At 40.2% G+C, this 18,568-nt stretch overlaps 1 protein-coding gene across 1 annotated transcript in view; it reads right to left on the reverse strand.

Moving 5' to 3' along the window:
* Nucleotides 1–451: 451 nt before the first annotated feature.
* LOC148481517 (cell adhesion molecule CEACAM7-like) overlaps nt 452–18,568 on the reverse strand; it is a 39,206-nt gene continuing 21,089 nt past the window's right edge. Inside the window, exons 3-4 of the mRNA XM_088453300.1 lie at nt 11,273–11,390; nt 452–530 (exon numbers count right to left, since the gene is read on the reverse strand). Coding sequence (XP_088309426.1) covers nt 452–530; nt 11,273–11,390 — 197 coding nt within the window. The remainder of the gene's footprint in view (nt 531–11,272; nt 11,391–18,568) is intronic.

Raw genomic sequence — 18,568 nt, forward strand, 5'->3', positions numbered from 1 at the left:
AAAAACTCTCACTTTAGTAAATTTACCCCTTAGAACAGTGTAATGCTAAGTCCATGGATACAATACAGACACAATATAGTCAGCAACATAAACTGACACAGACGTTCTCCAGCAAGTCCATAATCTGCCAGTTGTCAGTGACACTGACAACCTGAGTTTATTTTGAGACATGAATTATATAGTATGTTATCAGTCTTTCCAACATCACAGCGATCTCTTCAAGGTGAGAACAATATATTGTGACACTGACCAGCCATAGACAGCTCATGTTCCGCTATCACAGACTGAGCTACTTCCTGACATTGCCAGACCAACATCTTATCCTTCAGACAGCGTCACAAGAAGATGATCACTCCTGAAATCCTGATGCAGAGCTGACGTGTGATAAAATGAATGAATTGTAGAAATAATGGAATACTGTTTCCCGTTCGGGGAATAGGTCACTGTAATCTTATTTCGGAGTATACAATGTTCTCAGCTGGAGGCTGCCCCTGTGAACTCCCATTTTCATACAATGCTCCTGATGGAGGCTAAAAGAAAAAAATACATGGACAGGTTATTAAATGAGTAAATTGGTTTTAAAATATTATTCACTGTCTATAATGTACAGGCAGGATGTACTGACTGCCAATGTACATACAGAGATAGCAGCAACTGCATTCACCACATATGCAAATTAGGCAGTTGCCTAAAGGTAGCACTGTTCTGTGTAGTTACATTATATGCTTATATGATATTGTATATTTTTTATTCGGTTACAAGTATAATTAATCTATTGAGCAGCATATAAATATTTTTTGTTAATTACATTTAATTATCTTTTTCTCATTTTCCCTTTTGCTACTTGATTGTTTTGCAATCACGTTAAATAATGGAGGAGCTCAGGTAGATATTGGACATAGGGGTACAAAGACGTAGCACGCACACTTACTAGTTGTGAACGTCACAAATACTTGTGATGTAAAGATTGAAACTGAAATGCTTTTACTTATTATCCAGTGAATGTTTTAATATGAAAAATTTAGGAAGATAGGTTCACTTGCAATGCAATCTGGGAAAACTTACTGATTCCCTAGTACTCTTAAAACAGGTAACTATGAGCAACCAACACCCAAATTTATCAACGAGTGAAATTTTTGTTATCATTTGTTTCTAATCTTAAATAGTGCTCCAACCAATCAGCTCCTAACTGTAATTTTTGAAATACATGACAGTTAGGATTAGTAACGATATCATTATCGTTCAATAACATTCTGTGTGTAAGCATGACATCGCTAACTATGAGCTCTCCCACGGATTGTTAATGATGTCTGCTGTCGCCCGAAAATGCAGGCCAACCTGATGATATCGTCAGGCCCTGCATGTTCGGGGACTGTGGCCGGTGACGTCACTGACTGATATTGTTAACGATATCATTCAGCGTGTATGCTCAATGTTGGGAACGACATTGAGCCCGGTAGATGAGGGGACAACACTGAATGATATCGCTCATAGAGCATATCGTTCCTTGTGTACCTGACTTAACTGTCATGTTACAGACTGTGTTTGAAAAATGACAGGTAGGAGCTGGTTGGTTGGTACTTTATCTCCGTCCACTTTATCTCCATCAAAAACGTAGTAAATAGACCATCTCTCTCCAAGGCTTCATACATCTCCCACTATAGTCTTAATACAATCTACTGGGCTCTAAGTACTGTAACTAATGTACTTGAAGCCTCAGTTCTCTGCTGCCATATGTAATAAATAAGCTGTTATGTATATATTGAAACGTTGCTCAAAGAGCAGAGGGACCGGAGGATGTAGGCACAGGGAGGGTAAATGGGGGCATCACAACAGGCTGTCCCATGACCACATTACCATATGGTGTCACATATATAATCCCTATCCGATCCTCTCTAGTAGAGTGTATATAGAGCTTGATTCAGATGTGGACGCAATACTGATATTTAATGCAGATTGAGCGATTGCACATAGGCATGTCGGGACTATTTAAACAGTGTTTTCTGGGCGTGCATAAATTAGGCTCTGCATCCTTGCTGGCAGCAGGAGAGCCCTCTGTGTGTCTGGAGACCCACTGTGTCTGCGACAGCTTAGGCCTACTCAGAAGGCTGATGGCCGCCTGATCTGTATCCCATGTATCTGGTTTTGTGCATGAGAGGTGGATGTGAGATGCTGTCAGTGGGCGTCAAGCGCTGGGCGGTTAGAGGCTCATTAGTATAATTTCGCAATTGTGATCCGTGAGAGATTGCAGCTGCGATGGCATTTGTGTCTATCTCTGGATCAAGCCCATAGCTCTTGCCTATCCTGCATCTCCTGCCATGGGCTGTAGTAAAGCTGTACTGAGGGCCTGATTCAGAGTTGGGAATAGAGAGAGACATAGCACTTAACTGTGAACCTGGACAAACCATATTGCAATGCAAGGGGTGTAAATACATACATTTTTAACATGTGGGGTAAATACTGGCTGATTTTGCATGTAGCCCACAAATACTGCACAGCTTTATTATTACTCTACACAGAGCCGGATTGAGGGCCACATGGGCCTGGAGCTGAAAATGACCAAGGGCCTTTTATGAGAAGCAGAGGAGGTGTGACCAGTGCTGTGTGGGTGTGGCCAGTGCCATGTAGGCGTGTACACCCCTATACTCTCAGCCCAACTGTCTCCCTAATATGTAAAAGAAAAAAAATGCTTAATTTTGTGAAATAAATAGAAATACAATTTTACTACTTATGATTTATGGCTGACCGTGTGGACAGCAGATGGCCAGTCAACATCATGTCATGACAATGGGCCTATTTATATGTGGAGGCCTGGAGCTGTAGCTCCATCTGCCCCATTGTTAATCTGGCCCTGACTCTACAGTTTAGAAATCAGTTTGGACACCTCCCTCCCAAATCTAAATCTCTCTGCACATTTTAAATCTGCCCCACCTGCAGTGCAGCATGGTTTCACCAAGATGATCAGTTGAGCGATATCTCTCTCTATTCCCAACTCTGAATCAGGCCCTGAGCCCTCTGCCTACAGCCGCCCCTCTCACAATGTAAAATGAACATATATACTGTATTCATGCAGTTAAACCTGAACAGTGAAAATTACTATTTGTGCTACTCTGTTAAAAGCTGACTATGATGATAATAATAATAATATAACGATAGCTACCGTAACATTACATAATATAACATTACCATTATATACTATTACAATGGCAAGTAAGTGTTAGGGAGGGGGCTTCACCTGTTGTTTTCTTGGATCTTTGTTCTTGAATGCAATATCGGCATATTGTAGCTCTGGCTGTTCCTGTAATAAAATATTAATACGGGTTAGAAAAAGTCTGATTTTTCCAGGTTGTCATTTGCTAACATATAATGGTGGCAGTCTGCCCTTCTATACGTCTAGCTGTGCTTCTCCTTTTGTATAGCAGTATCACTAATACATGCTCCTACCCTGCCAATATGGTGCTGGTTACTCTACATGTCCTCTAAGCTGATCAACTGCTCTGATGTAGCCACGGTCATCCCAAAGCGATGATTCAAACTATTTGAGTTGAAGCTGCTCTACTTAGCAATGCTTAAAATCATTTGCTCAATTTCTAGGTATCTTTAGATGATAATGGCCTTACTATGTGGAGTTTGTATATTCTCCCTATGATGGCGTGGGTTTCTTCTGGGTGCTCTGGTTTCCTTCCACAATCCAAATATATACTGATAGGTTCACTGGCTCTTGACAAAAAAAATAACCCTAGTGTGTAAGTGTGATAGGGAATATAATATGTGATAATATGTGATAGGGGATATAATATGTGATAGGGAATATAATATGTGATAATATGTGATAGGGGATATAATATGTGATAAGGACTGATGTGAATGGCCAAAAATTGTCTGTAAAGCACTGCGGAATATGTGTGCGCAATATAAATAATGTAATAATAATAATCTACACCACTGATATAATAATAATAATAATAATAATAATAATAATAATAATAGTAAATTACAGTAATGTGATTACTAACCATAGCTGGAGAGCCACTATGACCTAAATGGAAAAAAAGTAAATTTCATTATTAATTACATTATTTTATTTGTTACATTATCACTTCACATAAATGAGACCATAATCAACAGTAATGCAGTTTGTGAGTCTGCATTTGTTCTCAGCAAGTGGGACAGTAGGGGGATAAACCCTCAAATTAGAAATGTTCCACCTAAATTGGGTAGTTGGGAGGTATGAAACCCATAGAATCAAAACAGGCAGTGAAAGTTGCATCAGGTCAGCAGCATAAGGGGAAATGTAATGTACACTCACTCAGTTATGGAAAAATTCCAGGCACAAATATTGAAAAGCTGGGACGTCCCTTGGAAAATAGGCGCTACCAAGTTATTAAAACACACTGGATCTAATGCTGCAGTCCAATTAACCTTCTGTGAGGGTTAAAAAGATAATATAGCCAATATGATACAAAGAACTGCGCAATGGAAACAGTTACTAAATTGTCACAGTATAAACCATGTTTATTTTACTTATAAAAAATTTATCATCCAGACAATACAATACAATGTATCAATATGTAGCAAATATCACATTAGGCTTAAAAAGAGGAGAAAGATAATAATAATTAAAAAGTAAAGATAAAAAAAAAATAAAAAAATCTCACAAGATTTCAATATATATGTCCCTTAATGGATAACTGTTGAAATAAAAAAAATTGGCACACCTCACAGTCTGATTCAGCTGTGCCAGTGTCCCAAAAAACAGATGATCAATAAACGAGGCCTCCATTATATACGGGCTTGCGTGCTTGGGGATCTAAGGAAAATGAGGAGTCACAAATTGATTTAGCCAGGGTGCTGTGTACTACCTTGCGCAAGGAGTTAGTTTATGGGGGGTTAGGGTTGGGCACTAAGGAGAGGTTAGAGTTAAATTGTGAGGGGTAAAGGTTAGACTCTAGGGGAAGGTTAGTGTTAGATTATGGGGGGTTAGGGTTATGCACTAGGAGGAGAGTTAGGATTAGGCTACAGATGCAGGGAGGTTAGGGTTAGGTACTAGGGAGAGGTTACAGTTAGATTATAGGGTGTTAGGGTTAGGCACTATGGAGAGGTTAGAGTTAAATTATTGGGGTTTAGGGTTAGGCTCTAGGGTAAGGTTAGAGTTAGATTAGGGGACTAGGGTTAGATACAAGGAGGAGAGTTAGGGTTAGGCTACAGATGTAGGGAGGTTAGGGTTAGGCTCTAGGGGAAGGTTATAGTTAGATTATGGGAGGATTAGGGTTAGGCACTAGGAGGAGTGTAAGGGTTAAATTATGGGGGGTTAGAGTTAGGCACTAGGGAGAGGTTGGAATTAGATTATGGGAGTAAGGGTTAAACACTAGGGAAACCGTACAAATGTGTGATCTGTAGATTGAGAAAGCTCACACCATTTGCATTAAACGTTATGAGCGTTGCTTCACTTTTTTGCATACCTGTAACTTCCCTGTTCTGAGTTTGCGTAAGAACTTGTAGAGTACAGTACGTAAAAACCTAAATCATTATTTGCCAGCCTAGCCACACAAAGGCACTCAGCCGGTTTATTTTTATTTTGGCTTTGTAAGCCTAATGCAAATATTAAGAGCTGAGCGTGTAATAATGATGTCGTGTTTGCAGAATGGGAAGTTGCAGAATGGGAACAGGCTTATAGGCAGTAGTACAGAGATGAGGGGCAGGGCACTATGTAAGCTACACAGGTTGGGCATGAGATGGCAGAGGTACAGGGCTGGCATTCTACTTTGCATAGCATTATTGGAACCTTAATTTGTATAGCTTAAGTTATACAGACTCCATTACAGCTGATCTATTTTAATTGATTGTATACAGATGCAGTGGGAGCTAGCACCACGGAAATCTACAGTAAGTTCAATGACATAGGTGGTGGTGTAGGTGATGGTGTAGGTTAGGGGTGGGCAATAAGCGTAAGAATCAAATCCCAGCATGCCCTGCCACATTTTTGCTATTTAGCCATGCTAAAACTGTTGCAAGGCATGCTGGGATTTGCCACTTATTGTCCACCCCTGGTATAGGTGGTGGTAGGGGATGGGTACGGGATAGATCAGTGAGATGGAACACATTTGATGAATGGTGTAAGAGCTGGGTAAGTAGGGTAGGTAAGGACACAGAGCAGGGATTGTGAATAAGGATTAGGGAAGGAGGAGCTGGGAGTGGGGCTTGGGAACAACAATAGCTTATCTGTCTTGCAGATCAGGAAGGTCTGAGCTGGACTGGTGAGTCTATTAATATAGGGGTATATCTGGGAGGGTGCATTGTGATTGGTGGCTGGATTTGGGGGACGTCTGTTTGCCCAAGAAAAGCTATGTGCTGTACTGTACATGATTAGGGCATTCACTTTTGGGCTTTGCTTTTAGCATTTCGCTTACCTAAAGAAAACACTTTTCTTGAAAGCGGATGACAGAAACTAGATGTAAATCAGGAAGGAATCACCTCATACTAATTTCTATTGAACTTTCATCATTTACATCTATATTCCACTTCCTCATCTCATGGTCTGCACTTCCAAAATACCATTATCATAACACACTGAGTGAACATGAATCCTCTTCCCCTATAGGTTAGACACACAAACCTGTCTTCTCCACAGGACGGCACTGTGATCACAGACAAGGTTACACAATACCACGTGTTCCTATGTTTGAGAAGCAGAACTCAGAGGCTGCTTTCTTATTCTTACTGTTTGTTAATGATATGCAGTAGTTTTGTCTTCCCATGAAATACAGGATAATTACATATATTTGGAATATAATAATATAGATGCATATAAATGGTGTTTGCATAATATGTTCTGCAGATGCTTATTAAAACACACAATTGTGAAGTCAGGCATACAGTATGTGGCTGGCTGTGGGGGTGGGGTGGGGGGTTTGAGGCATTACCAGAAGTCTTTAGGTAACTGCTTATGTTGTGGGAAGGAGATAGAAGCATTTCACTTTTTGCTACAGTATGTCGCAGCATAATGTAACAATGTATTTAATCATAAATACATGTATGCAACAATCTTTAATAAGTATATAATCACACAGCATGAAGTAATGAAATGTCTATAAGCTAGAACATCCTTGAATCTTTGGAAACTTCTTTATATTTGTTAAAAGGTTCTAACGTCCAGACTGAATCAATCCTAGTATAGCTATAATATTAAAAGCCCTTATTCTATAGTCACAGCAGAGCGTACTTGGAATAGATTACCAAAGGTGAAGATAACTTGACGCACACTTGTGGGATGTTGGGACTCAAGAAGAGTTTCCTGGTGTGGTAGCAGTCCTTCCAAGTAAACTGGAATGGGTAATAGTGTGATGTAAATCGCGTGACTCTTCCATGACCCCAAGTTAGCAGGTGCAGTTCTCAGAAATGTTTGAGCAATAAGATAGCTATGTGGGCTTGTAACAAAATGTACAGTGGTTAGTAGTACTAACGCATTTCACCACTATCAGCACCTTATCAAAAAGGTGGCCTCTGGTATTTACTCCTGGTGTTCATCTCTGGTGTTTAAATGGTGTTAAGTGCTCTAGAGTCTAGTATTCTGGGTTTGCAACTTATATTTGGACTGAGTCAAAGCAGTGCAATTGTATATAACATAGGTTGTGATTCAGCATTGGACGGCATTGCAAAGCTGCACGCAGGCAGGCTTTGCAATTCCGTTCTTGCTAATATGGAAATGAAGCAGGAGGTGTATGACACCCCCTGCGGCATTTGTGATCGCAGCCCTGCAACTGAGGTTGCAAGCTGGGATCACCATTGTGACCATCGGCACCATGCTGTTGGCTAGCTGAGTAAACATCAGCTTAGTAGAAAAAGGAGGGGGATTTAACCCCCTATTGTACCTCAGCACACTGAATAATACCTGCAACAATATATGAAGACTATATGGTCATAGAAATTCAGAGATATTAGTTGCATGCATTTGCAAATACATGGGAGGCTGCTGGGCCACGTCACGGCTTCTCTGTTACCAGCAGTCCCTAACACTAAGAGGTTCACATCCGGGGCGCAGTGCACCCCAAAAAACGTCCAGCCCAGGACCCCCCCAGGGCATCACACGAAAATGGAAAAAGAGTGACAGTGCAGTATAAAGTATAGCTGTGTGTGAGTAATCATTAAGTGTGGAATGAGAGGTTAAAATATATGTGAAAAAATACATGAATAATAAACAAACATAAAAGGTGATGTGAAAAGCAACTATGTGTATTAAGTGGTGATGCCCTGAGGAGGCCCAGCCAGACCAGTCCCGGGGGCCCTACGCCCAAACGCTCACCCCAAATGTAAAATATACCAATTATAAGGCCTCATGATAAAGGCACATATATAATTTTGTCAAATGTAAGGCCTCATGATAAAGGCACATACATAAATGCATCCAAATTGAGAGCCAGCTTACCTGGGAGTCACCCCTGGGAACTCCAACTAGCACTACTAGAACCAGCATGCCCTACTAATGCTGGCTCCTTCATGCAACTCATAACAAACAAACAAAAATGGCAGCTGCTCAATCAATCTAGCAGTACTAATCAGGTGCATGAAAGGGAGGGGTCATACCAAGTAGAAAAAGGAGGGTGATTTAACCCCCTATTGTACCTCAGCACACTGAATAATACCTGCAACAATATATGAAGACTATATGGTCATAGAAATTCAGAGATATTAGTTGCATGCATTTGCAAATACATGGGAGGCTGCTGGGCCACGTCACGGCTTCTCTGTTACCAGCAGTCCCTAACACTAAGAGGTTCACATCCGGGGCGCAGTGCACCCCAAAAAACGTCCAGCCCAGGACCCCCCCAGGGCATCACACGAAAATGGAAAAAGAGTGACAGTGCAGTATAAAGTATAGCTGTGTGTGAGTAATCATTAAGTGTGGAATGAGAGGTTAAAATATATGTGAAAAAATACATGAATAATAAACAAACATAAAAGGTGATGTGAAAAGCAACTATGTGTATTAAGTGGTGATGCCCTGAGGAGGCCCAGCCAGACCAGTCCCGGGGGCCCTACGCCCAAACGCTCACCCCAAATGTAAAATATACCAATTATAAGGCCTCATGATAAAGGCACATATATAATTTTGTCAAATTTTGTCAGATTGATTGGGCAGCTGCCATTTTTGTTTGTTAAACCTCAGCTTACTCAGGCTGGCAGGCATGCGAGGCCAGGAAGCTGCGTCCGTCAATGCAGTACCTGGCCTAGCCACTCCCGGAAAATGGGGTGGACACTACCCCTGTTTCCAGAAATGCCGGCCAACTTTGCCCCTGCACCACCCCTTAAATGCCATGGAGGGTCTGATTACGCAGGACCCATTCTGAAACAGCATACACTATTGTGCTTTCCTATATATATACATATATATATATATTTTTTTGTTTTGTTTTGTTTTTTGTTTACATTCTCATGATAGAATATAGCAGAAGACAAGAACACTGTTGGAATAATACACACTATATTCTGGAGATATATATATGTGTGGGGCAGCACAGACGGTGTAATGGTTAGCATTACTGCCTCACAGCACTGAGGTCGTGGGTTCAATTCCCACCATGGCCCTAACTGTGCGGAGCTTATATGTTCTCCCTGTACTTGCGTGGGTTTCCACCGGGTACTCTGGTTTCCTCCCACACTCCAAAAATATACCGGTAGGTTAATTGGCTCCCAACAAAAATTAACCCTAGTATGTGTGTGTACAGTATGTGATAGGGAACATAGATTGTAAGCTCCACTGGGGCAGGGACTGATGTGAATGGCCAACTATTCTCTGTAAAGTGCTGCGGAATATGTGTGTGCCATATAAATAACTGGTAATAAATAAATAAATCAATATATACATATATAAGAATATATAAGATAAAGAAGATTTTATATGAAGGTAACATAGGGTGGTCGCCCTAGGTCTCCCACACACAGGGGGGCCACCGAGCATGGTTGGTCTGACCCTAAAATTGTCAAGAGCATGTGCCCAGCACCTGTTCCTGGCATGTGTGGTGAGGTCAATGGCTGGGGAGGCACACATGGAGATGGGTGCTGGGAGCCTGTCTCACCCCCTACTCACTGTAACTCTCCTCTAACTACACTAAGTATCAGTATCCATTGATTCTTCTACCTGCATCACTGTTTCTGCTGACTGAGCTGAGTGAGCTCCATTCTCTAAACACTGCAGTGCACTTCCTGGTCACATGACACATATTCAGAGGCATGCCACTATTAGCTCACTTTCTGTGCAGCTTACTGTCCATGGTTTGGCCCCGTCCCCAGCTCTTGAAGCAGTGTCTGACTGTACAGAAACGAGGCTATGCTGTTGCTGCTTCATCTCTTCTCACCCTGCAGTACCAGGGTTCTTTACAGAGATGGTGAGTATTAACTAAAAAATTATTACAGTAAACAAAGAATATGTTTATGTTATAAAGATCTTTCTATTATTCTAATAATTTTTATACCAACTCTCTGCCTCCCCTGCCTACCCTCACTGAACGTCCCTGGTTCCTGGACAGGGGCAAATGTGTTCTGCATGCACAGTACATACAGAGCAGGGTGGCTCCTGAGTCTCCTCATCAGCCTCATGAGACATGTCACATCTGTGACACTGATGATGGGACTCGGGAGATGCTTTGAGCTGTATGTATTGTGCATGCAGAGCACAGAACTGGAAATATTCAAGTGGAGCCTGGCCATGCCATGGGAAGTGAGTACTCAGGGGCACTGGGGGGGTGTGGGGTGGCACTGTGTAGTAAAAAGGGGGCACTGTGGGGCAGGGTTATGGGAATAGTAGCAGTGGGGTGTCAATTTTATTGGTGGGGCTCCTACAACTTAGTTACCCAGGAGCTACCACAAGCCTTAATCCAGCCCTAAACCTTGAAAAAAAAGATCTATTTGTTAACTATGACAATGAAAGGTGATAAACCAGAGGTTCCCAAATGCAGTGCTCAAGGCTCCCCAACTGTTCAGGTTTTAGAGATATCCATGGTTGAGCACAGGTGGTTAAATCAAAGTGACTGAGGTACTAATAAAGTCACCTGTGCTCAGCCATGGATAGCTCTAAAAATCTGAACTGTTGAGGAGCGTTGAGGACCGCTTTTTGGGAACTTCTGTGATAGAGTGAACAATGAGATACAGTACAATGAAGAACAACATAGAGGAGGAACAAACAACAATAATTCTGCAAGAGCTACAAGGACCTAGGTTATCTACTCCAGCTGACTATTAGGAATTGAGATGTTGTTGTATGTTAGTTACTTACTTTTTGCGCCGTTTACGTACAATGAACAGATAATATAACGCAGCAACAAGAGCCATAACTAACAGAACTGCAACCAGAATTCCTATGATAAGTCCTACATTTGTGCCAGGTGGGAATTCTGTAAAAAAAAATGTAGTACAGTACAAATTAGAATTGTAGGAAAAGCCGAGAGCAAATAAAATGAACATATATATAACGTGACAGTTCTGCAAGTAGAAACCTTTCATCTGTGTTACTGTATAAAACTTTGTATACTGAAGGTGAGTACAAGAAATAGGGTGCTAGTATAGTAAATATTAAAGGGGTTCTAGTGGCAAGTGCAACTACAATACAACATCTCATGCACAGATTTTGGGGGCAGGAAGGGGTGAGTGTCAGGGACAAAGAGGCCTGCCTAGTGAATGAGTCTGCCTTATATCCATTTCTAAAACCCACCATGCAACAAACCTCCTCCAACAATCATAGATTCCCTTACAATTGTCAATCACCCAGCCCCCAGTTAAAGACCTTTAAGGGGGTTGTAGTATCAAGCAGTGTGAAGAGTGGAGAAGTGGACCAGGGGAGTAGTTGCCCATAGCAACTACAGATGTATGCAGACCCCCTTATTTTGGTTCTAAATCATAGTCGTGTTTTGGTAAAACCAACCTCAAGTGTTATGGTTTTGGTTTTGCATTCCTTTAAAAAATTATAAAAACAGCTAATCTCTTGTAATTTGGACCTGCTTTTGTTCCTATAGTACTATTAACATCATTAACATTCTTTTCCATTCATGTTTTGACCACCACACAGCACCTGAAATCACGATTTATATGCAATCCAAAATACGCAAGATCCAGTTTTTTTAGATCCGAGTTTCAAACTTGCGAGAAGACCCGAGTCAGGACTCGGAACCCCCAAAGTGATCTAAGCTGGGACTCTGTTAGGCTCAGAACCCCAACTTCTGTATTTAACGGCCATCAGGCTTAAAAACAGCCTTTAGTTTCCTGGTTTGTATTGAGTCTCTGATGTACAGTGCCTAAACACTAATTACCTTCCACGGAAACATTTTTACATAATTTCATCAATAAACAAATGAATTGTGAAAGTAATTTAAGTGTTGATTGCCCATAGCAACCAATCAGATTCTACTTAACATTAATCTAACACCTTCTAGAAGATAATAGCTAAAATCTGATTGGCTGCTATGGGCAACATCTCCACTTCTAAAAACCCGTACTTTAGTAAATATACCCCCAGGTGTCTACAATTTCCTTCTAGGTTAAAATACGTGTTATGGAGCGTACACACGGTCAGATTTGTCAGACTTGTCAGATTTGTCAGATGAACGACTGAACGATTTGAACGATTTTACCAAAGTTTTGAACGATTTGAATGATTGAACGATTTTTGACTGCATTAAAATGAATGGAATCGTCCAAGTCTGACTGCAAACACATCAGATGTCAGATATCGTTATCTGACAAACGGGAACGCGCATCGTTGATCGTACCATCGTTCAGGCATGTCAGATATGAACGATTTTCCTTCAGATATGAACGACTGAACGATTTTTAAATCGTTATCGTTCATATCTGAAGGAAAAATCTGATCGTGTGTATGCACCATTACTCTACAGGAGATTTCCAATTGCATGATATTAATCATTAAGGAGTCTATTTACTAATACGCTGCGTTAATGCCACTCCTGCTTCGCCTGCTACCGCTGTGAAGCAGGAGATGGCTAACGCAGCACTTACTAAAAATAGACCAGCCGTGGAGGGTGAACGTTTAGTCACCCCCTCAGTGGTAACAGCTGACACTCCCTTCCCCTGACAGCCCTGTGTGTGACTCACCATCTCCAGGCTCCGGCCGCCAGCAGCAGCAACAGCAGTGACTTTTTTTTTTTTCAACACACTTTATTTAAAAATGGCCAACCTGACACAGCTGAAGTCCTGCTTCTCCAGTGAGGAGTAGCAGATATCAGCAGCTACAGGAGGCGATATCAGCGCTGGGGAAGTCAGATGACGGTAAATGACATCTCCTCTTAGTAATACCTGGGACATAGGTGTTTATGGCAGCGCTAAGTGCCCTAGGTCCAGTGTGATATTGTAGCCTGCACTTAGCGCTGGCAGGCTATAGGCAGAGAAAATCCCTTTAGTACATACTAAGAAGCGGTATGTACAGGGATTTTCTCTGCCTTTAGCATTTTTACCCCTTTTCTCCCTTTAGTACATAGACCCCTGAATCACATAACAGGAGAAAATAGAGAAACCATATATTAAATATTATATGCAGCTTCCAGTCAGCAGGAACTAATAGGATCAAAAGAATGGAAGAAAGATGATAATTTAAGAATACCTTTCAATACTAAGTATAGTAGCCAACATCAGGAACTAGAAAGAATAATAAAGAAACATTGGGGACTATTACTTAAGGATCCCATTATTGTTAAGTATCTTCAAGAGAAACCTAAATTTGGCTACCGTAAGGCGGACAATATATGAAAACACATAGGGGTAAATTTACTAAGATGGGAGTTCTATTAAGAAGTGATGTTGCCAATAGCAACCAATCAGATTCTAGGTATTATCTACTAGAAGGTGTTAGATAAATGAGAAGTAGAATCTGATTGGTTGCTATGGGCAACGTCTCCACTTCTTAAATTGAACTCCCATCTTAGCAAATTTATAGTGAGGAGTTCTCTGGACACACAACCGATGATTAAGCCTATTAAGTCTAAGGGGTCAATTTACTAAGCAGTGTTAGGAGACAGAGTGAAAACTGAGAAGGTGCCAGCCAATCAGCTCCCAACTGTCATTTTTCAAACACAGCCTGTGAGATGGCAGTTAGGAGCTGATTGGCTGGCACCTTATCACTGATCACTCTGTCTCCTAACACTGCTTAGTAAATAGACCCCTAAAGGTTTTTATCGATGTGGCCAGTGCCCCATGTGCAAAAATTGTAAAAGCACGTATTCAGTTATTACAAAATACATTTCGAGTTATAATAAAAAAGAATTTGAAATTATAGCATTATAACTTGTCACAGCAAAAGTGTAGTTTATTTATTAAGGTGCGATTGTGACAAACAATATGTAGGGCGGACTACGCATAAACTAAAAGAGAGAATGGCTGAACTTCTCCGAAACATTAAAAAGGGCCTTATAACACATGGAGTTTCAGCACATTTTAAAGATCAACATGAATGCAATCCATCTAAGTTCATTTCTTTCTGTGGTATACAATTGGTGCCCAATTATTGGAGGAAAACAAGATGGAAGAACGCTTAGCCAGGACAGAGATGAGTACTATCTTCAGTTTAGGCACTTTTACACCTAAAGGTTTAAACTTAGAGTTCAAAACAAAATGGTTTCTATAAGATATTTAAATCCCATACTGTCCGTTTGACATCTGTATGAATTTTAGTGTACTAGTGAACATTCTCGTTTTATGTTGATGTAACATTTTTGTATCTGTTTTTATGGAACATGTAATTATTTATTATGTAATTTATCACATTGTTTAATCATAGGAGATTTTGGGCTTGATTCTGACCCGCTCACGAGCGCTGAGCACTCGCAAGCGGGTCGATGGTGCCCAAGTGCGCATGCGCACGATGGAGGCGGCTCCGTCGTGCGCATGCGCAGACCCGAATAACGACGGCCAAGCCGTCGTTATGGGTCTCGCACCAAAGGGGGCGTGCTGTCGATGGTGAGTGACAGCACGCCCCATTTGGTGGGCGTGCCGGGGGCGTGGCTGCCCAGACGGAGGCGTTCATATGGATGGTCTTGACCATCACGACCATCTTTTTGGCCGCTCACATAAGCTGTGGGTGGTCACCCACAGCTATGCGAGCGGCCAGGAGGCTGCTCCAATGATATGTAGGATGGCCCTGATTCAGAGCGAGCGCAGCGTTATGTCGCGTCACCATGAGACGAGCTAGTCCCATCACGCTTGATGGTGATAGATGTAATACCACTTCCAGTGGACACACTGTGCTTTCCAGACTATGGAACACACAAGCCGTGGTCCCGGAAGTAAGTAAGGAAGACCTCCTTGATCCTTATAAGGACCATGAGAATAATGGACACGAAAATCCCGGTAATAGAATATAAGGTATGTATAATGTATATTATACAGTATAGATACCTTTATGGTTATATTGTTTATAAAGATGACCACACCCCCTATTTAAAGGGATTTCCAGTTTGGGGGTATTTAAGTCTGCTCCATGGCCCTGGCAGTGACACCTTAAAAAAGACATTGAGCACACCCCTGCCGGGGACACACTAAACGATGTCGCTCATGGAGCGAACCGTCTAGTGTGTATGCCCCTTAAATTATTTGTCCTAGTGATGATGAAGCTATGTATGTACAGTACAACATACATCCTACACTTTCTCTTAGTAAAATAATATAAATCAGCAAGAACAGGTTGGGATAACTTTCTTACACTTTTGTCACTATTTTATTATTAGAGCATGAGTTATTGTTTTTCAATTCTGTACACTACTCCTTCACACTTCTTATCACCTCCCTTCTTTTATCATCATTTATTTATTTTCACTTTTCCCATTACAAATTATCACTTATGCATATCACATTTTTACACCATGCAGAATGATTCATTTTTTTAGCATATTTTTAATCTTGATCATTTTTTATTTTCTTCATTTCACACATCAATAATTTTTGTACATTAAGTATAAATTTAATTTTATCAAATAATGTGGGCATTTTTTATGTATCTACACTGATAATATCTATTAGTTTCTATAGTGCTGTATTTAATCTTTAATTTTTAATGTTATCATCTTTCTCACATATTGTACAGTGCATATTGTATGCAAATGGACTGTTTTTGTAATGAGAGGAGATGACTTTTTCTGAACCCCCCCCTTTTTTAAGTAATTTCCATTTATCTCTGATTATAAGTTATACTATACTTACCTTGATTTGTTACTAGAATAAGTATCTCTTATCATAAGTTATACCATACTTATCTGGTTTCGTTATTAACATCAAATCCTGACCAATATTCATTTATATATTTTTCTTAAATTTAATAATGCTGTGTAGTACTGTTTCCATGAGTCAACATTAAGTAAATTAATTGATTATAGTAGGGACCGTTTGTGTTGCTATGTTTTCTTTATAGACACTAAACCAGCCCTCAGATGTGTGATTTATGGCGCTATTGGAACATTATTTCCGCAGTTGGCATTGGAGGATTACTCTGTCTATCAGAGCATCCTATCCAATCATGAGATAGCCGGTGGGATTTATTTCCGGCCACAACATCAACACGTGAGCCCTCTTGACAAAGTCTCTCAGGCGAAACGCACGTCGGGGGACGGGAGTCCCTGTGCACACAGGCACTCTGGATCACACGGACGGCAGCTCAGGCATTATTTTTCTCTTCCTCTCCCTGCTGATTGCGCTACCAGGTATTTTCTGTACTATCCTCCTTTCACCAGACTCTCATCAGTTGCCAGCTATGTTGTTCCCACCCTGCAATACTGCGGCAACAGGGGGATCCCACTGCCTGCACTGACAGCAGAGAGAGTGCTTTCTATATTTCACTGTGCTTTGGGACGGGGACTCTCATTCCCAGTCCTATGCTTATGTAAGACTGGCAATAGCAGATCCACAATTCCCTGTAAATGCACAGATACTTTCTTTTCAATTTCCTGCAATCTGCCATGGGGATGATTTTTGAATAATGAGGGATGCCTCAGATTTTCTGTCAATTACCAAACTGTCAGGTCCGTGTTATCACTGCATTCATTGAAATAGGCAATGATTTATGTATTAATTATTGACATTTATATTTAAATTTATTTTTATTTTCGCCTTCTACACTATTTTTAACTAATATAGAGGGTTGTCTCATCATGTCCTTGTGATACACACACGTATGCACTTTTGCACTTTGTATTGATGCACCTATAGTATTAACGATGCATGATATGAGAAATGGTCATTGTTCATGCATGCAATGAATATTCTGATTTAATAACTGTTTGACAAATTTGTTTCATATTCTTTTCATATTTATATTAATTTAAATGACATTGTTGTGTTTAAGTTTTTTCTACAACATCTACTTGACTTGTGTAGGTTTGTATTTTTGCACTGTACATCAATCATAGTGGTACCACAAAGTTATAGCATGGGAATAATTAGTGATCATATACACAATGAAGATATTGATTGGATGAATTGTTTTATACCAAACTTATATTCTTTCATTGTTATTCTCATGTGTATCAACACTTAGGATTTTTTTGCTGCTATTTTTAGGATATTTTTGCACTTAGCACTTTGACATTTCATTTATTGTTAATCTATATATCAATGGTATCTTTCAAATATATGTGTATTAATTTTTGCTGCTATTTCTAGGACATTCTTGATTGCACTAACACTTTGATTTGTTTGCTGCTAATTCGAATGGGTATGGTATCTCTTAAATACATAAATGATATATGATTGCATACCTTCCTATTTCTCATACTAGGTGTGATCACACTCTAGTTTCTTTGGTTTAAACATGATGACCATATGATGTGTTTTTTTGTACAAAGAATGTTTAATTTATTCAATTAAAAGTTACATTTTAATATATGTGACACAGTGTGCCTCAATCAAAGGAGTTACTTTTCTCTTTTTTCCCTTGTACTCAGTTTATTACTCCTTGAGAGCACCTCTGTCAGACATAGCCATTGCATCATGTGATTATATTTTCTATAATTTAGAGAACACATTGTCTGTATTTACTTGTGCTGCGTTCCCCTTTTCCCCATCATCCCTTACCCCTGTTTATTGTATTGGTTTTTTTTTGCTTCCCTGATTTATGTACAGATGTGTCCTCATCCTCATACACCTGTGCTCAAATCATGCCACGGACCTTGCGACTTAGCCACACTACACATCTTTTTCTTTGAATATGCAACATAATGGCATCACTTAATGGCTTACTAATCTATTGACCACATTTGTTAGTTCATGGTAACTGATCTGCCTGTGAGTATATAAAATGCTGATTTTATACCTTTTATATACTATAATTATGGCAAGCATGTGCATGTCATAACTGCTAATTTGATAGATACATATTTTTAATTATTATTATTATTATTCATTTATTTATATGGCACTACAAGGGTTCTGCAGCACCTAACAAAGTACATAAACAAATGAGCGAACAAGAAACCAGTGACTTACAGTACATAACAATGCAGGACAAGGACATGGTTATACACATTGCACCATTAGCGATCATAACACTCAAAATAAGCAGCAGCAGCAACCAAGT

This window comes from Taudactylus pleione, unplaced genomic scaffold (assembly GCF_031769625.1).
Source record: "Taudactylus pleione unplaced genomic scaffold, aTauple2 ptg000578l, whole genome shotgun sequence".
NCBI lineage: Eukaryota > Metazoa > Chordata > Amphibia > Anura > Myobatrachidae > Taudactylus > Taudactylus pleione.